Source organism: Cervus elaphus, chromosome 18 (genome assembly GCF_910594005.1).
Source record: "Cervus elaphus chromosome 18, mCerEla1.1, whole genome shotgun sequence".
Classification (NCBI taxonomy): Eukaryota; Metazoa; Chordata; class Mammalia; order Artiodactyla; family Cervidae; genus Cervus; species Cervus elaphus.
This window is the reverse complement of record NC_057832.1, coordinates 91,952,297-91,977,374: the sequence shown is the minus strand read 5'-3', so window position 1 is coordinate 91,977,374 and position 25,078 is coordinate 91,952,297. Positions and strand designations below refer to the sequence as shown.

The window sequence follows — 25,078 nt, the reverse complement described above, 5'->3', positions numbered from 1 at the left end:
CCCCATGGACTGTAGCCTGCCAGGCTCTTTGTCCATGGGGATTCTCCAGGCAAGAATACTGAGGTGGGCTTTCATGCCCTCCTCCAGGGTATATTCCCAACGTAGGGATTGAATCCAGGTCTCCCACATTGCAGTTGGATTCTTTACCAGCCAATAGCTACATGTTCCTGTTTCAGTTAAAATTAAATCAAATAAAAATTGCATTTGCTCAGTTGCATTAGCCACATTTTAAGTGCTCCACAGCTACTTGGGACTAGCAGTTCCTATGTAGGACCACACAGATATAAACATCTTTATAGAAGGTTTTGTAGTCTTGATCTAGAATGGAAGCTCAAAATGTAAATCAGATGGAAGGGAAGCTGGGATCATTTCCCAGATACCTCACCAGTCAAGCATCTGGATACCACAAATCATCTTAACATAAAAATAATAATTGACACCATTCATAATATGATATACACACACAACACGTATCTGTTTTTCCCTGGAAATACTATTATTGTTCCAAACATCTTTTAGGCCATCTGCTAAAGTCAGTTGTAAAGATACACAAAGAGAAAATCAGTTTTATTAATTTATAGTGTAAATTAACAAATTTGAAAAAGATGCTGGATTACCGACACAAGTGCTTCATCTCATACATATCTTAAATATGAGTAACTTTTGGCTGTTAAAAAATTCGTCTGAGAGGACAAGGCTATGTCACATTTAAGATATCCAAAATAAAGTTCTTTGGGCTCTGAAGACATGCCACAGAGAGAAGTGCCAAATATTTTTAAGAGATTCAGAATTGTATTAGTCTTCCTAAGGTAGGAAAGCACCACGGTATGGATAGCTTAAACAAAACATATTAATTGACTCACAGTTCTAAAGGCTGTATGTCTGAGATGGAGGTGTCAGGAAGGTTGGTTCCTTCTGATGCCTGTGAGGAAACGCCTGTTCTGTGCCTCTCCCCCAGTTTCTGGTGGTTTGCTGTCCATCACTGGCGTTCCTTGGCTTGTAGAAGCATCACCCACGTCTCTGCCTTTGTCTTTACATGGCAGTCTCCCTGTTTGCATTTGTCTCCAAGTTTCCCTTTTTCATAAGGACACCAGTCATGTTGGACCAGGGGCCCATCCTTCTCCACTATAACATCATCTTAACTAACTATATCTTCAGAGACTCTCTTTTCAAATAAGATCACATTCTGAGGTTCTGGGGCTTAGGGCCTTAACATATGAATTTGGACGGGCCGAGAATTGTTGAAGCAGCTGAATAACTCAGGTTGTTTATTTTAAAGGATAATCAAAATACTTGTAGTCATGCCCCACACTACTCGGAAGTATTGTGTTTGGATGTTATCATTTTAAGCATATTATGCTTAGTAGCATTTTGACTTTGAATGAAAAGGAATATACAAGATATATTGAACAAAGAATTATTTGTCCAGTGTCTCTTGAGTTCCTTAGTGATATGCTACATCTTTTTTGGGGGGTGAAATCTGAATATTGGTTGGTATCTATAGTAGGGATAGTCACCTAATAAGTTCAATAGTTAAAGTCTTGTTGATTTCATAAAACAGGAGGTTGTGCTAAATATTTCTAAGATAATAGTAAATGCAGACATAGTTGTGGATATTCCAATACATTATAACTCACCACTAGGTTTTTAAAAAAAGCAAAACAGATGATTACAGACAGACATTTACTTATTAGAATGTGAGCCCCAGGGAATGCTGCCTCCTGGGATTAAAAAAAAAATTGCAGAATAAAATCCAAAACCAAAATCCATAAAAAGCCCCAGATGATTACATGTGAATGTAGACATATGAATTGAAACCTATCAGTGTTCCTAGTGTGAACTTAATCTAATCCATTTGTTAATTCTTAGGAGTAGGAAGTCAATATGGGAAATTATTGGGCTACATATGTAATAATTTCTACCTTCTTTGGTGATTAATACTATTAACATGATTATAACCAATATTGATCCTTGAGAATGACAAAACATGGATGAATTTACATCTTCCTACAAAATCTGAGTATGGACAGATTCACTTCAGTTTTGTTACTTAGTTGAGAAGCAGTTAATTAAATATTTAATGAAATTTTTTGCTTTAAAAATGCAATTCACTTTTGCTGGTAGTATTTTAATGAGGTGCTTTACTTCAGGATGTCTATAATTGCTGTTACATGAATTTTAAGATTAAAAAGAGCTACACTATTGTGCATGGGCAAATTGATCCATATTATTTTTAAAGTTTTTTTCATATTTTCATCAAAGACTTTCAAAAGCAAGCTGACAATATCAGTTCTGGGATGTTCTATAGACAGATTTCCAGCAGATATAGAGGTTCATTATATCAGACTAATCTGCTTTTGCATTTTATAATTAATAACAGATGCTGATATTGGTAATGATATAGCACATAATTATATGTATAGCTGACTTATAAAAGTGGATCACTTAATAGCTTTATGGCACAAATACAATTAAATCCATCATTAAAAATAAGAGTTAATTCCTCTCTGCCCTGGAGAACATGTTTCCTAATTGCAATGTGCCCAGAGATTATCCACCTGAACTATGAGGGGTCTAAAAATGTAAACAAGTGAGAAACAGCTATTGGTATTCAGGAAAATTTATTCTGCAATAGTAAGTACTAAAAAGAGATATTTTGATGTCTCCTAATATTTCAAAGTTCATCATTCCGAACAGGACCTAGACTTATTTATTGTTGCTCCAAGGGCCAGAAGTTACAGGAAGGAAATTTTGAATCAATAGAAGGAAGACCTTGCTCATCAAAATCCGTCCAATTGTGATAACGGTTCTCTTGTAAAACAGTGAGTGTCTCATCACTAAAAATATTAAAGTCAAGGTCAGATAACTATGTCATTGGTGGGTAGAATGGATTTTTAAATTAAGAGTGAATCTGGACTAGATGAACTTCAAGGTCCCTTTTATCTTTCATATTCTGTAAGCTTAGAGATAAGAACTGACTTTCTTCCTGCAATCTTTCTTCAGCAGTCTGAAATCAAGGAAATAAATAATTCTGAACCATCTGGTGGCCTGCATGGTCCCTGACCCAATAATATTTTATGACATATTTGAAATCTGTGAAAAATGACAGAGTGGAAATAGAGCAGTAATCACACATTTTAAAAACATTTTTATCAGAGGTATTGTTTGGTTTGGCACACAGCTCCTCAAATATCCGTAATGAGCTATCCACTGGTATAAAAGTACACATTCAAAAATTCACAGGTGAAAATATCTCTGACCATCAGTTTGGTTCTGTCCCATTCATTCATTCAAAAGTTTTACTTACTGGTTTCCAAGTGCTGTTGTGAATGCTGAAGATATAGTGGAGAATGTTGCAGACAAAACGTTCTCTTGCAGTATAACTTATATTCTGGTTAGACATTCAACAAGAAAAAAATAGCAATAAAAGATCATTTCAAGTGGTGAAAATCACTTTGAAGACTCTGAACAGGGCCATGTGCTAAAGAAAGACTTTCTTGGTGAAAGTGAAAGTGAAGTAAAAGTCACTCAGTCGTGTCCAACTCTTTGTGACCCCTTCTCCAAGGGTTCTCCCCAACCCAGGGATTGAACCCAGCTGCCCGCAATGCAGGCAGATTTTTTACTAGCTGAGCCACAAGGGAAGCCCAAGAATACTGGAGTGGGTAGCCTATCCCTTCTCCAGTGGATCTTCCCAACCCAGGAATTAAACCAGGGTCCCCTGCATTGCAGGTGGATTCTTTACCAACTGAACTATCAGGGAAGCCCTATGACAGAATTACTTAAGTAGGCTGTTTAGGAATGGGTTCTCTTAGGAGATGGCATTTGAACCTAGCCCAGTTGGTAACAGGAATTCAGCCTGGCAAAGATCTTTTGAAGAGTATCTTTTTGCCCAGAAAACTGCAAGTGTAAAAGCTACCCCTCCTTCAACCTGGAGGTGGCTGGACCATGGATTCCTGACTACTTCCTACCCTCTAATTTGATTTTTTAATCTAATCACACTTTCTAAACACTAGGTGTGAGAGTTGGCTTCAATGAAAGAAACATCAGAGTTTAAGTTGGTAAAACACAGGACTAAGATGCATCTCTTTCTTCTCTCCCCTGCCAAGTTTTTCATCCTGTCAGCCACTAGAGCTCTAGACTTGACTGGAGAATAATAAGAGAGAAAGAAGACTAAAGAAGGCTGGTAGAGTTCAAAGTTTGGGTAAAATAGGGACTTCTTGCTCCTTTCCCATGGGCCTTACCCCAAGCCCAACTCTTGGATGGGCTTCAAGAGAAAAGTGATACTGTTGTAATTGTTTTTGATATTTTGCATGCATTTTTCAACGACCAGGATCCATACCTTTCATCAGCTTTTCTTGGGAAAAGACGGTATACCTAAAAGTGTGAAGAAACACAGTTGTAGGGAATAGTTACAGTGTTTGCTATCTCAGAGAGAAAATGAAGCAAAAACATCCCCTCAAAAAAAATTGAAAAAACATTTTTGTCCTCTGCATGCCACCTCAAGAAAAAGAAATGGATGTAAACAAGCTCACAACAGGCCCTACTTCAAAAGGACCAACTCAAATGTACAAGCAAGAGGGAGAGAGAGTCAAGTAAAGTATACGTCCCAAGACACAATCCTTTGTTTTGTAGTTAGGAGAAAGACTACTGTTCAGAGATGGACTGCTTCTTCAGAAAAGTAGTTATTCACAGAGGTTATGTAAGGGCCAGACAGTGAGCTGGTTTCCACGAAGCTGTGTGCCCTTAAGACACTTTTTCTTTAGACCTTTAATCTTGACAAGTTCCCTGTGGTACTTGGTTTGAATAACAAATATTCTTAATACTTTCCTTTATGGCAAATAATTTTGCCCTCAACCATTTCTTCCTCTTTAGATGGTTGTTTGTTTCTTTTCTGAGTGACAGAAAGCCTCTATATATAAATAAAGAGATAGAGGAGGGCAGGACTTCCCCGGTGGCTCAGCGGTAAGAGAATCGGCCTGCAATGCAGGAGATGCAGGAGTCTTGGGTTCGATCCCTGTGTCAGAAAGATCCCCTGGAGGAGGAAATGGCAACCCACTCCAGTATTCTGGCCTGGAGAATCCCATGGACAGAAGTCTGGCTGAGTTATAGTTCACGGGGTTGCAGAGTCAGACACGACTAAGCCCGAGCCTGGGGGGTGTGGATATGAAGGGGATGCGTCTTTCTCTCTGAGTCCAGACTTGCAGGAAGAATAACCGAGATGATGACGGTGTGTCTAGGTCTGCAGTCCTCTCAGAAAGTAAGTGGACGTGCAGAGATGCTCCCCAAGTTAAGAGGGGCGGGGGGGCAGCCATGGTGATCATGTGAGTTGGCTTGAGGTTTTTCTCCCAGTTGTGTGCTAACCTTTCGGTGAGCTGAGAGTCAGGAATTCAACCTTCACTGGGATTGGAGGTCCTGGCCCCACCCATCTTCTTTGCACCCTGCTGTCCTTGAAAATGATATTCATTTTCTGATCTCTGTGCATTTTTTGTGGGGAGGGGCAGTAATCTTAGCTCTCAACTCTTTTTGCTAATACTCTTCTCCTGTCAACATCTTCATTAGAATTAGAAAGGTGAGTCAGTACTATGTGTCTGCTTTGACTAATAGACGTTTAATTTTATGATTTTCACACACAACATCCTACACACGTAAATATTATGTCAGCACTCCTGAACCAGAGGAAGAAAGATGACAGAGTGTTGTGGGTACAGAAGGACAGGGTGGGGAATGGGGGTGTGGCCTTCTGGCAAGCTCTACCTAGGTATGGGATGGATTATTTTTTTCCCAGCTCATCCTGCTCTTGTGCTGCTAGTGGGACTCCTCGGGACCAAGTAAATTGCCATGCCCCAAACAAACAAAATTAGGGGCAAGTGTTGAAAAAAGGAGCCAGCAAGGAAGAGGTAACAGCTCTGGCCCCTGGCCAGGTACCATCCAGTTGCACTACTGTGAAATTGGTTAAATCTGTGAAGGAATGATCATCCCTTCAGTGGCTAGAAAAAGAGGTGGGAAGGAGATGATCCTGACCTGGGGCATGGGGAGAAGCCTGACACTGGGTGGGCGGTTCTTCACTGCCACTGTCTTTATAATGGAGTTGTGCAGTGAGAACGCATAGAGCCGGTGGTGGATACTGGGTCTTCTTAAAGGCTAAGTGGATGTTAGCCAGTTGCCGAAAAACATCTGGGTGGCTTGGGTCCCTAAAGGACTTTTCAGACAGAGGCAATGGTGCAGAATTAGAGCTAGAAGCAGGACAGCCCAGTGGGCGCAGGGGGAACGGGGAGGTCTGGACAGGGCAGGCGCTGACTTATGAACAGCCCTGTATGTCCTGCTAATGCGTGCATTTTATCCTGAAGTCTGTGAGTAGTTGCCAGATGAAAAGACAAGTTCACCAATTTGAGGCATTGTTAGGAAAGTAAAGCTGAGGACAGAGTAGTTATGGGATGCTGATTTATTAATGATGATGTGCCATTTTCAGATAAACACACATAGAATCGCCTGAACGGTGAACGGTAGGGAGCTTTTCAAGTTCCATGGTTATTTAGATGGAATATCCCCAAGAAGTTCCATTCTCAGGGCTCCTTTATATAAAGTCAAAAACACTCCCTCATGCCTCTCTGCTGACTTCATTATCTCCTCCGTTAACTGCCGGCAGGGGTCGGGTTGACTGGGACCTGGGGTGATAGCTGTTTTATAATCCAAGCCTTGCAGGACCAGTTTGGGCTTGGTGGGGGGGCAGAATCCCTTTCATCTTCAAGCTTTGCTTGATCTAATCGGGTCTTGAACTATTCTGCTGGTTTTGCTTCGGGTATACAAATGCCTTCTTTCCTTTTTCTCCCTGTCTCGATATAGTTCAATGGTGAGTTTCCTGTTACCTATTCACTATTCAAACAACTTATTTTTCCTCCTGTGCTTTATTAGGAGAGACTTGCAAATTTTGCCTTTAGAAGGTACTGATATAGAAAGCCATGATAGTATTTTGACCTGAGAAAGTACCTCACAAAGTAACAATTTTAAATTTATGCTTTAAAAAAAATCATTAGGTTGGCTTTGTAGAGTCTGAGTGGAGGTGAGAATTGCGTCTTGATTGGGTGAGAAGGGGATCAGGTAGGGAAATGTGCATGTAATTCACGTGAGTGATTATAAGGGCTGGAATTCAGGTGTGCCATTGAGGACGGCAAGGAGAGAATGAGTGTGAGAGATATTTAAAGGGGGAGAATGAAAAGAATGATGACTGGGGTGGGTGGGGGAGTGAGTGACAGGGAAGCTGCAAGGACAGGGGTGCTTGACATTGACTTGGACTCTGGAAAGATGAAGAAGTCATTTGTTGAGGGGAGCAGTAGGATTTGATTAGCTCCACTTTGGAAATGCTGAGTTTAAGGTTCCTGTCAGGTCTCCATGTGCAGAAACCCAGTAGGAAGTATGAAGCTCAGGAGACAGAACTCAGCCAGAGATCTGGGTTTTGTGTGCCCTATTTAGGAAAGTGCTAGCTCCAAATACAATGGCTTGGATGAGGTAGAATTCTGTTTCTCTCTCATAGGTCAGTCAGCTGGTCCAGGCTGCCAGGCAGCCCTATTGTACAAGTTTGCCCAGGGGTCTTGGGTGGTTAGACAGTGTTTTTTTAAACATTTGTCTTCCGCAATTGCTCCTGTTTTCCTTAAGTTGCAGTAGTGGGGAGGAGGAGGAAGTAGGAAGGGGAATATCCAATGCGTGAAGCTCTGCCCTCCGCACCTCTGCACACATTCCCTTGGCTTACGAGGCTGCGCTTAGCAGCAAGGGAGGCTGGTAAGTGTGGTCTCTGGATAGGAGGCTATGTTCCCGTAGAAAATGCTATGCTAGGAAGAGCGGAGAACAGACTAGGGCAAATGGGATGTCTTAACAGTTTCCAGGTGTTATCAATATGTAGGAGGCAATAAATGCATGGGAGGAGGTAAAACTATATCCTGCGTAATATATGCAGCAAAGGACAGAAGCTGGGGAATGGCAATACTTAAGGGCAGAGAAGACACCTGTTGTAGGTAGAGAAGAAATGGAAAGCAGTGTCCTGAAAGCCGAGGAAGGAGAGGATTCTAGGAATGAGTTTTCCTTAGAGAGGAAGCATGGTTCAGAGGTTAAGGCTAGGCTCCAAACTAGACTCTTTGGGTTAAATCTTCCCTCTACTTCTTGCTAGCTGTGTGACCTTGGGCAAGTTTTAAACCTCTCTGTACTTCATTTTTATTACCTTTAAATTGAAGATAACCAGAATACCCATCTCATGTGAGTGAATTAGCATGTTTACAACCCTTCAAATAGTGCCTGTTTGTAATATATACTATAGTAATAGCTGAGAGTTAAAGTAAATTAGGGATTAAAAAATACACATAGGATTTTTCAAATAGAGTCACATATAGAACTGTCTGAGCAAGCATTTTATATACATTATATAAATGTATATATAAGCCCTATAACATTTATTTGAAGATGCTGTATCATTATCCCCATTTTACAGATAAGAAAGGTGAGGCACAAAGAGGTTCAGTGCCCTAATCCAGTTTCACAGAGCTAGTCAGTGACTGAACTCAGATCTATTTGATTCCAAAGCTCATACTTGTATTAGTCACTAAAATTTCAAGATGTGGAGTACAAGGTGAGGAGCAAGCTGAGTGTTCATAGATTTTTTTCACTTCTAAACCTCAATTTCCTTATCCGTTAAATGAGGTAATAGTAGTATCTGCCTCATTATAATTTAAAAAGAGTAAATTGGGCTACTTAATAAGAAACCCTTAGCAAATCACTTGGCACAAAATAAACACGAATCTTCAATGCATGGTGGTAGCTAATGACAATAATAACAGGAATTTATTAACACTTATTAGGGTAAATAGAAAAAATAGTGACGTATGATTAGATTTTTAACTAACCAGATTGCCCTAAATTTTGCTAGTAATGGCAGGAAAATATGCATTTTCTAGTTCTGTTTGTGTTGGCTGAAGGTAGATTTTAGATCAAGGTTTTGGGGACTTCATGTGGTTTCTCATTTTGTTTTCACATCTTTCCAGTTCTTAAGGACAAACATTTAGGTGGACAAAAGGGCCCAGCGAGAGATGACATCTAATGAGCAGTTTGTATTTATACATTTTCCGCCCAGACAGTGAACATCTGCCCCTGCACCTCACCTTCCTAGGGAGAATACCACCTTCTGGGTTTTCTGACACTTGTTCAGTCACTAAGTTGTGTCTGACTCTTTGCAACCCCATAGGCTATAGCACACAGGCTCCTCTGTCCTTCACTGTCTCCTGGAGTTTGCTCAGAACCGTGTGCATTGAGTCAGTGATGCTGTCTACCCATCTCATCCTCTGCCGTTCCCTTTCCCTTTTGTCAGCCTTTCCCAGCATCAGGGTCTTTTTCCAGTGATGGTTCTTCACATCAGGTGGCCAAAGTACTGGAACTTCAGCTTCAGCATCAGTCTTTCCAATGAATATTCAGGGTTGATTTCCTTTAGAATTTACTGGTTTGATCTCCTTGCTGTCCAAGGGACTCTCAAGAGTCTTCTCCAGTACCACAATTCAAAAGCATCCATTCTTCGGCACTCAGCCATTTTTATGGTTCAACTCTCACATCTGTACATGACTATTGGAAAAACCATAACTTTGACTATACTGATCTTTGTAACAAAGTTATATCTGTGCTTTTTAACATGCTGTTTAGCTTTGTCATAGCTTTCCTTCCAAAGAGCAAGCATCTTTTAATTTCATGGCTGCAGTCACCATCTACGGTGATTTTGGAGCCCAAGAAAACAAAATCTGTCACTGTTTTCACTTTTTCTCCCTTCTATTAGCCATGAAGTGATGGGACTGGATGCCATCATCTAAGTTTTTATAATGTTGAGCTTTAAGACAGCTTTTTCACTCTCCTCTTTCACCCTCGTATTTTTGGTAAAAATGACAGATGTTCAATAAATGTAGTCTTTTAAACTTAGGATTCTGCATCTCTAATGGGGAGCTTGTGAAGATGAAATGAGATTCAAGGGTCTGTGGGTTTTTTTGAGATACATGAAGACTTTTTCTACTGCATTTCCTGTGTATGGGTTTGAGTAACTTTACTCTTAACAGAACAGAAAATCCTGGAGTAAATTTTGTTACTTGCTGTTTAATTTTTTTAAGGACGGGTTTATTTTCCTGCAGGGCTTATGATTTTCAGTGGAGAACTTTTGCTCTCACCTCTTTAAAGCTCATGAACTCATGAACTGCCCTCACTCAGTTTTTCAGTTTTAAAATAAATAGGACTGAATGTTATTTATTTGTACATGATAATTAACACTGTCATCTCAAACTTGGGAGTTATGTTTATTATGAAAAATCAGTTATGAAGATATCAATACTGGCATGTATTGGCACCTAGATTTTATTTATACTTTATCTTCATAAGCACATTAGAAGTCTGCCTAATTTTTTGATGTGGCCTGTGAATATTGAGTACTGAAAAGCCACAGGAGTTCTTCTAATTTTAGAAACTCATTTTGGAGCTTGATCAGAGAATAATTTCAAGTGTATAATTTCCTCAAGTGAAGTAAGGCATCTTGACATGCCTTCAGATAGATTCCAGGAAATAGAGGGATTAGTGATTTCTCTCAGATAAAAAGGTAGTGTTGTTATTTACAGTTGACCAGAATTTTAACATTGCAGCAAGCAAAGTAGGTTAGCCAACTTGTCTTATTCCATACCTTTGAATTATCTGAGATTATTAATGCAGTGCTAACATGGCTTTATTTAGGAAGAAAACATATTCAAGGTAAATCAACAGTATTTTATTTTGAGAAAAGCAAATAAATGCAATTTAGTTCTTTCCTATTGTGAGTAAGAGTCTTTGTGAAATGGAATGCAGTTTTGAACTCTAACATTTCTGTTTCCTTTTTTGTCTCACTCAACAGCAAACACTCAACAGTGTTTGTGCAACTAAATATCTGTGAATAGTACAATAGATTATATAGAGACACATTTATATTTTTTCTTCTCTAGACTTAGTGTCTTGCTTTTCAACCAAAAATCCAAGTTTACACTGAAAAGTGTAAACGTTATTCATGATTATTTGACTGGTTCAGAATAAGCTCACAACTTGTATTCAGACTGAACTGCTTTGAAGAGGGTGTTGCAGAATAGACCATAAGCCCTGGAGTTGTGTCTATGAAGAATTCAGAGAGTGGCTAAGGCAGACAATCATGTTGTATACAGAAATCTGAAAAAAAAAAAACTCTTTTTTCAAGAAGAAGAATATTCATTTGGAAAGTTAATCCTTAACTTTAAGTAATTGTGTAAGCAATTCTCTGAAATTCAGCTTGATCCCTAATAGGCTGCAAGTTTTTACAGTGTCTCCTGAATTACCAAAGAATTATTAAATTATATGCAGTGTAGAGAGATTTGTGCTTTATTTATATGTTTATACCTTGTATCTTTTTTATTAAATGATTTAATGCAACATACAACAAAAAGGCACAATGGATGAATAATAAAAATAAGATTTATTTATTGGATAAAGCTAAATAAGTCCTAGAGAAGTAATGTAGAACATGATTAATATAATTAACATTATATATAAAATATTATATATAAAATGTTATATATAAAAATTGTTAAGAGAGTAAATCCTAAGAGTTCTCTTTACAAGGTAAAAATGTTTCTTCTTTTTCTTTTCTTTTATATCTATATGAGATGATGGATATTCAGTAAACTTATTGTGATAATCATTTCATGATATATGTAAGTCAAACTATTATGTTGTATGCCCCAAACTTACACAGTGCTGTGTGAATTATAACTCAATAAAACTGGAAGGGAAAAATACGTAAATAGCAGTGGAAAGCCAGGATTAAAGAAAGAGTAATTGGACATGCTTGATGTGAAGGCAAATGGGATTACTGTGACTGATTTCATATTTGTCCTTGAGCTTTCTGAAAGCCCAGGTGAAATGACACATAATCGTCTCGATCATTTTAATGTTTGGAGGGCATGTATTCTAGTTTTTCAAAGGGAGCAAAATTCTAAAGTATTTGCTCAAGTGCAGTTTTATATCTACCACTCTAAAATACTTAGGAAAACACCTTCAATATTATTTTTCAAAAATTTTATAGAGTAATTTCTTATGATGTTCTTCAATATCATTAAAATACACTTCAGTGGAAAATAATATGTAAGGGCACAGGTTAATATATTGCAGCATGGCAGAATTTGGTGGTCTGGTGTGATATTTAAATATAAGTTGAAGTACCTAGAGATGGCAATTGATATTATTTTAAAGAGTCTATAGATAACATCTCTTTCTGAGGGGTTTTTGATAGAGAAGGATAAAATATAATGAATTCTGGTGACAAACTTAGTCCGAAACTAAATACTTTCATTCTGTCTAGTTTGGGAGTTATCTTTGTAAACTAAATGAGGAAGTAATAGGGCTGATTTATTTATTAAAAATTGAGGAGTCTAACTAGGACCTTTGCTTTGAATAAACCACCTTTACCCTCCTTGACATGGAGATAATTTTCCAGTCCAGTGATCTCTAAGGAGGCCAGCTTCTGACTATGAGCCATAATGATACAAACCTATGTCCTCTCTTCTGGGGGAACTGAAAAGCTTTTTTCACTGGGATTCAAATCCATCCATGACAGCCTGGATTGTCTTAATATTTTATTGCATTTTCTTGTGTGGCCACTGAGCTTTCTTTAGATTCCCAGAACCAATAAGTCTCCCAGACTTTGCTGAGGAAGCATAGAGCCTCAACATTAGCCGGAGGTGAGATCTCAGGGCCTTTGTAGTTCTTTCTTGAGTATGTGCACAGTCCTGGGCTTCAGCATAGCCTTACTCACATGTGTAACTTTCTAGATCCCCACAAATATGTCAGAACTTTGCCAAAACCACAAAGGACTTCACATTCTCCAGTTTTCCCCCTCTGGCTTCTGACTAGCCCATTGTGTGCAACTATTATCCGCTGCCTCAGGCAGCCTCAGTGTTGAGCAGTTACCTGTGAATGCTTTTGACAAATACTCCCCGGAGGGGAAAAAGACTGTTGCCCAGGTTGAGCTGCAAGTCAAGTCAAATAAAGACAGCCTTGCTAGTGAGCTCTTTCAGGGAACCACCAGATAGGACAAATAATGACCGTTCTCTGACAATGGGTCTTTGAAGGCGCTCCGACCCTTTTCTGTTGCCTTTGGTGGCTGCCGGACCACTGATTTTTACCGTAATTATGGGCTGTTTATTTTCAAGGCTCCTGCAGAGCAGGGGAAGGGGCACGGGAGTAAAGCAAATTAAAACGCCACAAAGCTTGCTGTTCTTAGTGAGATTCAGGTGCTTCTCTTGAATAAATGCTCCTCAGATTGCTGCAAACATTTGGTTAATTTCTGGAGTTCTAAAAAAAGTTGATTCTGACAATTTTCTCTGGTGGTTTCGTTGCTTATATGGGGGAGAGGCTATTCAGAGGTCCTTTTTCTGCCAGTTTTGTGGATGTTACTCTAGAAGTGCTTTTTAGCCATATTTTTACAAACAAAAAGTTGAACTTTTTGACTTCTAAGGTCCCCTCCCACTCTGGAACATTCACTGTTATCTAATATATCACATTCCCAAATATCCTAGATGATATAATTTACTGTATCTTTGTTTTGGTATATGTGGTTGTTTAAAATAAAATTGAAACAGACTTTACTGGATGCCAGAGTATGAAGCACAGTCAATTTCTGCTTTGTTTTAGTCACAAATTTAAAAAATATTACCTTTTCTGCATAGTTATTCAGCTTAGAGTGAGTTAGTCTAAAGGGATGGGAGATCTTTACATGTCAATGGGAAGAACTATATGGGTAAAATTTAAGCACCAGAGACTGCTGAAAAGGTAAAAATCAAATAATAATTGACTTATTTCGCAAGGTTGTATCATTAGCATATGTATTTCTTGAGTAGTTTACCTTTAATTGTGGAATTTATTTTAATTGTTCTTTATTCATTAAAGATCCATTTTTGTACTAAGTACTAAAAACATAGTTGAGGAATCAACTAAACCATGCAAAGCCATTTTATATCAATTTCTTTGGAGATGGATATGATGATCTGTGCTGCATTACTTAGCAATGATGCTAAAGGATATGTTCACATAAACTAATTTTCCAAGTGTCTGAAGCTAAACCTTTTAAGTATTTTTGGTGTGCCTCTTTCCAAACTATGTTAAAGATTTCTTTGCTTCATAAGGAGAGACTTGATCTAAAGCCTCAGTGGCAAACATTCATTTTGGATAGTTACTTCACTGTCTTGAGAAACAGTGACCTCCACCGTCGCTGTTACAGGTGGGCAAGATTATTTCATCAGTACTCGGTGGGAACACAATGCCATGCTTTTGGTGTTTTATTCTCTAAAAAAGTGTTGTACTCATGCTTGTCTATTAATACCTGCTCTTCATAGATCCTGCATCTCTTTTAATTTGTGCTTTCTAATCTTCTGTGGGCTGATATACCAGATAAATCTGATCCCAACTGAGCTCTTACCATATATGAGATCACATTCTAGGTGTTTAATTGTGCTTATTCATTTAATTTTCCCAAGATCACAAACAGGCTGGCCCCATTATCATTCATGTTTTCATACAAGAAAACTGAATCACAGATTAAGTAACATGACCAAAGTCACAAAGCTTATAAATAGCAGAGCAGGGATTTGAATTCAGAATTCTGGCTCTGCAGTTCATGATCTATATGTTGTCATATAAGGATGTTTGTTAGAATTATGTATAAGCATAAGTGCAAATGGGTTCTGATGAATTACCTGAGCAGAACTCTTTGAAAAATACTTGAACGTCAGTGACTGTCTTTGTGTCATTTATTGTGGTTTCTCACTGTGTGTGTGTGTGTGTGTGTGTGTGTGTATGTGTATTAACAAGGTAAGATGACTAGAGAAGTTATTTTGTTAAAGCAGTGTTAAGTATCAATAGTATTACTTATAAATATTTTAACTTCACTTTTGGTGAAGTTGATAAAACGTTGCTAATGTTTTGCTCTTAATTTGCATTACATGGTATGCCAGAAAAGGTAGTTACTGAAATGTGTCTGTGACTAGTTTTACATGATTTTTATTTCTTAAGAGTAATGACTTATTAGGGTATAGTTACTTATAAGTGTCTTTGGAAATTTAAGTGTTACATATTATGTATTCCTCTCCTCCACTATAATGCACAAATTAACAGTAGGCTGATTCAGTAGCCTTGGTTTCCTTGATTTAGTTGAGTTATTTATAGAATCTGGGGAAGGAAACAAGAAGGCAGTTATTTTAATAATTAAAATTTATTTTCAAAGAATCCACACTTCTATCTCCCATCCAGCTGCTCACAGGGGTTCCCTATTGAGAGTCACCATCTTAAAAGTTTGTAATTCAAGTTGTTTGGTTCCACTAACTGATAGATGATTTTTTTTTTCACTATTTTGAGCCTCTGTAACACAGTCAGAGGAATATTGACCGTATTATTTCTTTTACAGGGTTGTGGGAAGAAAATGTATTCCTTTTTGAGAGGAACCAAACAACTGCAGGTGCTGAGGTTTCTGGGGATCTCCATTGGAGTGACACAGATCCTGGCCATGATTCTCACCATCACTCTGCTCTGGGCTCTCTACTACGACAGACGGGAGCCTGGGACAGACCAAATGATGGCTCTGAAGAGTGACACCGCTCAGCACCTGCCTTGCCACTCAGTGGAGCTGCTGAAACCAAGCCTGTCGAGGATCTTTGAACACACATCCATGGCGAACAGCTTTAACACACATTTTGAGATGGAGGAATTATAGAGACTGTCAAAGAAGGAAACTACAAATTTATTTCACTGGACTTGTGAATTTTTTGAACACACACTTAACTGTTTCAGAAGTGTGTAGAAATGAAAATGTTGCCATGAAAGGATACCCAAGCACATAATGTTCCACTCTTTGAAAGGAAGTGGGAAAAATTCCATATATTATGAAGCACCACCTGGACGGTAGTTGATGCCTTTTGTAATGCTGAGGACAGGTCTGATACCCACTTTATAGCCTGTGCAAGATTTTTACTGAACACAGTTATGCTTTGAGGTTTATGCTTTGGCAGAGTTTGACCAGCATTTCTGCATCCATGTAAATGCGCCGAAACATGCTAGGTGGAGTTGGAGCTCCAGTAAAGTTTGATTTATTTCCGTAAGCTTACTAGTATGTAAAGTTCCAAATAACTGCTAACATAGGAAGTTAGACAGTACTAATGATTTTTATTACTTGGTGATATATTCTTTTGAGGAGAAATAGATTATACATAAGTACACTCTGAAGATTGGTGACTACCTAAATGTGATTTTTGCTGGTTACTAAAAATATTCTTACTACTTACAAGAGCAAACTATAGCATTGTCTCAAACTGATCAGGGATGTATGTGTATATGAGTCTGTGTTAAGTCTGTATAATTCAGTAGATTTCAGTTCTTATTAAGAATAACAATTGTGAAAAGGATAAATCCATACTGTATAGCACCATTATTTTAACCTTTCCTGTTAATAGAGCTTTAAAATTCTGTCTTGGGTTTATATTACATACATAACTGTTAACTTAAATACTTAACCACTAATTTTGAAAAATTACTCATGTGATACAAAGGAATCATTATAATTCAGAATGCAGTCTAGTTTCTAAGAAGTATTAACAAAAAAAGTTTACATGTAACTTTAGTTCATTCAGCAAAACCTGGATGTTATCCTTCTGCCAAACTGAGACTCATTTTGACACTAAACACTTTATAAAGGAACTTATCTTTGCTTTCTCCAAATCAGAAGCAGCAGTCTCCAAGTCTCACTATAATTCTACAGAGAATAGTTTTCCTTTTCTCTAGCAAAAAACCAAGAGAATCTTAAAGTAAGTGACAATTTAGCTAGAGATTTTTTTTTTTTTGCCTTATTTCACTGATTAAGATACTGTGGTGAATTACACAGATTATTAAATTTTTTACAAGAGTAAACTATATTTATTTGAAATGGGAAAAGTGCATTTTACTGTATTTTGTGTATTATGTTTATTTCTCAGAAAATAGAAAGGAAATTAAAATGTGTCAATAGATATTTTCTAGAGGGTAAAAATTTGCCTGTGTCTAATTTTTATACTTTATAATCACTTTCACAAACTATTAGCAAGGGGGAAAATCTGAGACAACATGATTGAATAAAGTAATAATAACTATCTCCAAAACCCAAAGCTACTCTGTAAGAATATGTATCTTCACTGAAAAATGACAAAAAGATGCCTGTTTACTTTACAACTTTTCTATTTGAGCTAAATGATAAATAATGTAGTTGTCTGATATAGTACAAAATATGCCCATTTATGTCAATTTTTCTTCTCACTGTTTTCATATCCCAGTTTCTTAATTTTCTAAAGAAAATGAGCCTAAGGAATACAATATTTGAAATCAACTGCTAAGTATCATCTTTCCCATAATTTAAATAAAAATTGAGTAGATAACTTGCTCAGTCAGAACCATAAGCCTCCCCAGGATCCCTGGTGGTACAGTGGTTAAGACTCCACACTTCTACTGCAGGAGGCATGGGTTTGAACTATGGGTCAGGGAACTAAGACGACACATACTTCACATGTGCTAAGTCACTTCAGTTGTGTCTGACTCTGCGATCCCATGGACTGTAGCCCACCAGGCTCCTCTGTCCATGGCATTCTTCAAGCAAGAACACTGGAGTGGGTTGCCACGTCCTCCTCCAGGGGATCTTACCAACACAGGGATTGAACCTTCATCTCTTACGTCTTTTAGCTGGCAGGTTCTTTACCACTAGCGCCACCTGGGAAGCCCACATACTGCATAGTGTGGTGAAAAAAATTTAAAAAAACCAAAAACGTAAGTAATTTCTTCAACACCTCAACTTCCCATCATGTCACCTAAAATGCCAAGTAATTAAGACAGCTATGAGTATTATTTGAATTATTTGGATAGTAGTCTAAGTTAGCTACTTCCCTTTTGACATATCTTACAGTCACAGAACAAGCATACATTATGTTGAGCTCAGTAAAAAAAAAAAATTAAATAGTTAATTTCTAAATTTTTGATGTATTACCTGACTTAATATTCTCAGGAATACTCAACATAAATTTAGACAATCACTTCATGCACTTATACACTGCTTAATGGGACCAAATGACATTTATAGCAGTAGACCACAAAGGCTTCTTATGGTAGCACCTGGAATAATAAAACTGCAAGGGACTTTAAAAAGTGTATTTAATACAGTGGAGCTGAGGGCATTCACTGTTTGGGCGCACTGAAGACAAATAGCTGTTTCTTTGCTATTTTTAAAAGCTTTATTTTGTAAAAAAAAAAAAAAAATCAATATTTCTTATAGTAAGAAATTAAGAAGATTATTTTCAGACTAGTGAATAGTCAATTCAAAATGCCCTGGAGATTCAGAGATGACAATAAAAGATGGTATCTGTCCTCTTACATTGTAAAATCTGGTTGTACTAGCCACCAATGAGAGTAATACAAGAATATTCAGCTAATGGGACCCTGCTTAAGAATATGAGATCACGAAGGTAGCTTTCAACCTGAGTCAGGAAGGAAGAGGGGAGCTTAGCTAGCTCAAGCAGAATATTCCTGGAGCCACTAACTCTGAGCTTAAAAAATTACATTATTTGGACTCACAGACTTAGCAAAATTATGGTAACTATGGAGCAGGGGGAAGGGTGGGATAAAGGGGTGGTTGGGGAGATTGAAATCAACATGTACACACTGCTATATTTAAAACAGATAACAAACAAGGACCTTCTATATAGCATAGGGAACTCTGTTCAATGTTTGTGACAGCCTGGATGAGAGGTGAGTTTGGGGGAGAGTGGATACATGTATATGCATGGCTGAAACCCTTTGCTGTGCCCCCAAAACTATCACAACATTGTTAATTAGCTCTACTACAATACAAAAGATAAGAAAAGATGTTCAGGTCATAAAAATTTCTAAGAAGTGGAAATGGTGTTGAAAGTGTTGGGAGAAAATAGTTACATTGTTTGAAGGACAGGGCCTGCCATTCAAGGTACATAGATGGAGCATAGAAAGCTTGAAGAGATACCATGGGAAAGGTGGTGGTGGTTTAGTTCCTAAGCTGTGTCCAAGTCTTGCGACCCCATGGACTGTAGCCCGCCAGGTGCCTCTGTCCATGGGATTTCCCAGGCAAGAATACTGGAATGGTTGCCATTTCCTTCTCCAGGGGATCTTCCCAATCCTGAATCAAACCCAGGTCTCCTGCACTACAGGCAGATTCTTTACCAACTGAGCTACGAGGGAAGTCCATAGGAAAAGGAAATGGGAGAAATTTGGGTTTGGGGACTTCGTTCTGTGAACTCAGTGGTGAGTTACTGAAGTATTTTCAGAAAGAGAAGTGATTTGTGCTTGGGGAATTCAACTGGATTAGCCACTTGAGAAGCTGGGGACAGGGGCACAGGTACATCCATTACGCAGCTCTGTGGGGTGGGCCATCATTTTGTTGGTGTCCGTTAAGGAGTGCTTTGGAGTTGCAGGACCCTATAGTCTCTTGAAGGGCTTCCCAGGTGACGCTAAGTGGTAAAGAACTCATCTGCCACCAGATGGAGCAGCGGTAAAGAATCTGCCTGCCAAGGCAGGAGACACAATAGTTGCAATTTTGATCCCTGGGTCAGGAAGATCCCCTGGAATAGGAAATGGCAACCCACTCCAGTATTCTTGTCTGGAAACTTCCATGGACAGAGGAGCCCGGCAGGCTACAGTCCATGGGCCCGCAAAGAGTTGGACATGAAGCCTCTGGAGAGAGCCAGGCTGATTGCTGGTGTCGTACTGCAGGAGACAGCAGAAACCTCACTAGGGCAATGGAAGTCAGAAAACACAGCGCAGAGCACAAATGACAAAAGGGTGAATCCACAAAGATTGGCAGCAGACTGATCTTAGGGGGTATGAGATGAGAAGTGAGAGAACTGAAATGTCTAGATTTTGTACCTGGGAAATTGGCTATGGCATTAACCTAGACAGAACGCCGGAGGGGGGAACCAGTGTGTGGGAAGGTAATTAATTTGGTTTGGGACATGCTGGGTTGGACATGCCTGCAGGACATGCAGATGGAGGTGTCTACAGGCAGCTGCAAATTCCCGTCTGGAGCTCAGGAGAGTTCACCTCAAGCCTGAGAATTTTTATGCACTGCTTTCCTATCTCAGGAAGCCTGACAGAAAATGGGCTGAGAACCAAATCTTATATGAGGGGAATCTTAAGCAGCACGTTACAAGATCTTTTTGTTTCAACTCCCACACCTGCGTGTGAGTCAAGGGAGGTAAAGAAAAGAGAAATGAACACACCACTGAATCTTCTGTAGCAAATGGAGCCGCCTCCTTTTGAAACAATACTGCCAACTGCCATGTTGCCTTACCCGACCCCACTTCCTATCTTTCCCTGATTTACCACTGACTTTGTCTCTCCTAATAGCTGAGGTCTTATTTTCTCATGTGCACAAACACTGACAGTGTCCACCCACCTCCTAGAAACACATATGGACAGTCTTCAATATCATCTTGGAAGCTCATTTATTTTCTATTATAATATGTGATTATTGCAGCCATTCTTAGTCTCATGCACTCATGGGTGCCTACCGCTTGCGAGGCCAGAAGGTGCTACACGTTTTCCACATTTTTTTTCTCTCTGCTGTTCACAACTTCTTCACAATCTATAGCATCATTAACCTCATTTTACACATGAAAAAGGACTAGGAGAGACTGGAAAATATATTTAAGTAGTACGTGTGGCCCTCCATCTTCCTCCCTCTCAGTTTTGTGACGTGGCATCTTCACCAGCCTGTGGGGAAGCTCAGCTCATGCCTCCCATAGAAAAGTCAGATCCTCTCACATGTGAATCAGTATCTCCAGGACCAATTTGTCTCCACATTCTGTTACTTCTTCCCTCAAAATGACTTTTTTGTCTAATAATTTCCTTCTTCCCACTATATTCCCAGAACAAGTTCAAATGATCTAAGGCTTTGTTTGAAGTCATAAATTGTTCTCCCCACCCCTTGTTTCCTCCCACTGATGTGTTTTGCACACACAGCCAACTTAATTTCTTTAATCAGTTTTACTGAGGGTATATATATATATATCTCCTCAAGGACGAGATCAAACCAGTCAATTTTAAGGGAAATCAACTCTGAATACTCATTGGAAGGACTGATGCTGAAGCTGAAACTCCAGTATTTTGGTTATCTAATGTGAACAGTTGACTCATTGGAAAAGTCCCTGATGCTGGGAAAGATTGAAGGCAGAAGGAGAAGAGGGTGTCAGAGGATGAGACGGCTAGACGGCATCACTGATGCAATGAACATGAACTTGGGCAAACGTTGGGAGATGGTGAGGGACAGAGGCCTGGCGTGCTGCAGTCCATGGCGCTGCAAAGAGTCAGACATGACTGAGCGACTAAGCACAACACGCACACACACACACGTAAGTATTAGTTTTGAGAAACATACCTATATATATATATATATTATACATACTCATGTACACACACACTCATCATCAAAACCACAATCACAATATAGAATATTTCATCATCTCAAAGAGTTTTATCATGCCCCTTTGCTATAAATTCTTCCAATCCCCAATTTTAGCTCCAGGTAACACTGGTATGTTGCTCAAATTAATTCTTGTAAAACACGATTTTAGCATGTCACTTCCTTACACACTTCCAGGGATTCCCTGTTGAAACTAAGACAGAGATTCCCAATTCATTACTGTGTAAGTCATTTCTATAGCACACTGGGTCAACAAGCCTCAGAGGTGACTGGCCAGCCCAGGTCTTGCCTGGCTAAGTGAGGACTACAGGGAAGCAACAGCTCAGCACACACTATATGTGTAATATACAGTGGCTTACACAAAGTAGAAGTGACTTTATATTTCATAAAACATACGTGTGTGAGTAGCCCGAGGCTTGCTGCCTGAGGATGTCAGAGTGTCAGACGCCTCTGCTGCTACTGTGCTATGCCGTGGTGCTCCCCTGGTTCACCTGGTCCCAAATGACACGCTCGACTTCCACAATTCAGGTGGCAGGCTGGGGAAAGTGAAAAGTGAAAGGGGAGGAGGCTTGCCTCTTTCCTTTGAAGACATGCGCAGAAGCCCACAGTGCTTTCATTCACATATCATGGCTGGAGGGGTGAGTGGGAAACAGTCTTTGTTCTGGAGACCCATGTATCCAATTAAGCCAGGAAGCTCGATGACCATAGAAAGAGAGGCAAGTGGGTGTTTGAGTCTATTAGCCATCTCTGCTGCATGCCTCAGTGTCTGCAGAATAAAATCTTCCACTTAAACTTCTTTTTCCAAATCTATCCCCTAAAACTTTCCCACTTGTCCCTGTGTACCACCAGATGGGCCAACTATGGTTCCCTCATTGCCTCCACCATCCCACACATCCTGGCCTCCTTGTCTTTGCACATTACGGTGCTTCCCTGACGTCCATCATCGCCATAGTTCACCTTGCACTCAACCTTCAGGTCCCAGAGCAGCAGCCACTCCCTCTCTGAAGCTTTCCCTGACCACTCCACCCCTTAGCCATCCTTCCTTCTCTGAGCTCAGTATTTATTTGTTGCTACTCTGCTTCTTGCATTTTCCATTTTATAATATTATTTTTCATTGATAGTATTAGTATTTTTTCTTTATATATCTGATCTCACTTGAGGGAAATTATTATGCCATTTTGTATCCCACTCAGCCTTTTGCATAAGCCTAGATATTGTTTCTTATATATGCTATAAATCACTATGTATGTGAATTAATATATGCATGAACTGTGAGTTGGTTAAATGAATCAAAAGCTATTGTCCAAAATGATTCCAAGAAGGAGAAACTGCTCTAAAGGACGTTGTCTATTCTTGAGTGAGATGGGATACTGGGTTATCAAAGGCTAAGTACTTATTTAGCTGTAAATGGATGTAGATTGGATCTGCAGAATGTGTTTAGAGCTTAGCCAAGTCTTACTAATGTCTGAGTGAACTATCAAATTGTATTTGTGGTCTAATCATATAATAGTGTCTTAGATTTATAAAATGCTTTTATCCCTAACTCGCAATCCTTTAACTTTTAAATCTACATTTATTTAACTGGGAGTGTACAGAGTGAAAGCTGAGTGCACCTCCTTGAAGAAATCTCTGGAGAGCTGGAGGTTGGAGCAGATCACTACTGATGTTGCAATTTCCATGTAAATTCCAGAAAGCAACTTAAAAAAAAAAATGTGGTAATCCAAAATTTTTTGCTGAGTACATCAGAGTGTTTGATTTATTCTTCTTGTAATCCCAATGAGGTCAGTTTTATAAAGCTAAGGTAAGTATGGATCAGTGATGTTAAGAAACATGCCCAGAATTATATGGCCAGTAAATGATAGGGTTGGGATTTTAACAGACTTTTTAAAACTCAGGGTCCATGCTCATAACTGCTTTATAAGAGGGCTATGGCTTCCTGCTGTTTTGACTAAGATCAATTGTAGAATGGGGGCTTTCCAGGTGACTCAGTGGTAAAGAATCTACCTGCCAATGTAGAAGATTTAAGGTTTCATCCCTGGTTTGATCTCTGGGTCAGGAAGATCCTCTGGAGTAGAAAATGGGAACCCTTTGCAGTATTTTTGCCTGAAAAATTCCATGGACAGAGGAGGCTTGTGGGCTACAGTTCATGGGATTCCAAAGAGTTTGATATGACAGCAACTGAGCACACTGTGGTAACAAATTTCCTAAATTATTTTTAATTTATTGATCATGGCATATTGCCAATTTAATATCTTGCTCAATTTTACTAACTTGTACTTCTTCCTGATTTTGTGTGTATATTCAAAAGTTATATTCATTTGTTTTGTATGTGTGTGACACATTCTTTTTTTTTTTTTCTTTTTTTCTTTATTAGTTGGAGGCTAATTACTTCACAACATTTCAGTGGGTTTTGTCATACATTGACATGAATCAGCCATGGAGTTACATGTATTCCCCATCCCGATCCCCCCTCCCACCTCCCTCTCCACCCGATTCCTCTGGGTCTTCCCAGTGCACCAGGCCCGAGCACTTGTCTCATGTATCCCACCTGGGCTGGTGATCTGTCTGTTTCACTATAGATAATATACGTGCTGTTCTTTCGAAACATCCCACCCTCACCTTCTCCCACAGAGTTCGAAAGTCTGTTCTGTATTTCTGTGTCTCTTTTTCTGTTTTGCATATAGGGTTATCATTACCATCTTTCTAAATTCCATATATATGTGTTAGTATGCTGTACTGTTCTTTATCTTTCTGGCTTACTTCACTCTGTATAATGGGCTCCAGTTTCGTCCATCTCATTAGAACTGATTCAAATGAATTCTTTTTAATGGCTGAGTAATATTCCATGGTGTATATGTACCACAGCTTCCTTATCCATTCGTCTGCTGATGGGCATCTAGGTTGCTTCCATGTGACACATTCATTTTTGATAGATATTATTGAAAGGAAAAGTTAGAGTCCTTTAAATATATTTAATTAAAACATTATGTTTGTTTAAATGTGTGGAAGGTGTACATACTGTCTTTGTATAAGAAAAGAAATTCTTTAGTCTATTGCTATCAACATTGAAAATGTAAAGTAGGATTTCTGTTTCCAGCCAAGATGGAATAACAGGAACCAAATTCACCCTCCTGCCTGAAATAAACAACAATAACAAAATATTTGAAACATGGATTTTAAAACACTGAACATCAGGCAAGAAAGGATAGTGATCTATGAGGCTGGTAACAAAAGAGGTGAGTCCTATGGTTTTCCCAGCTCATTGCCTTGAGAGAGCTTCCAGGATGTGGCAAGAGGATGGAGAATGTAAGTAGAGCCTAGAGAACTTACAATGAGAAGAAATGGAGCTCAGAATACAGGGAGACTAGGGCACTACGAGTTTGGAGGACTGGGTAATGAGGAGAGAGATGGGAAGATATTTTTAATAAAGAAATTTTTAGAGATGAAAACTATAAAGTGTGACGTGAAAGATAGGCTGGATAGAACTAGCAGAACACTAGTCACTGAGAAAGAAGAGACTAATACATTTCAGGACATAGCAATATA

The 25,078-nt window shown here is 38.9% G+C and overlaps 1 protein-coding gene across 3 annotated transcripts in view; it reads left to right on the top strand.

Moving 5' to 3' along the window:
• The window catches only part of TSPAN12 (tetraspanin 12), a 65,698-nt gene extending 48,612 nt beyond the window's left edge, over positions 1–17,086 (top strand). For all 3 annotated transcript variants that reach the window (XM_043872770.1, XM_043872772.1, XM_043872771.1), the window contains one exon: positions 15,473–17,086. In XM_043872770.1, the coding sequence (XP_043728705.1) occupies positions 15,473–15,778 (306 nt within the window). In that variant the 3' untranslated portion in view covers positions 15,779–17,086. The remainder of the gene's footprint in view (positions 1–15,472) is intronic.
• The last annotated feature ends 7,992 nt before the right edge of the window (positions 17,087–25,078 follow it).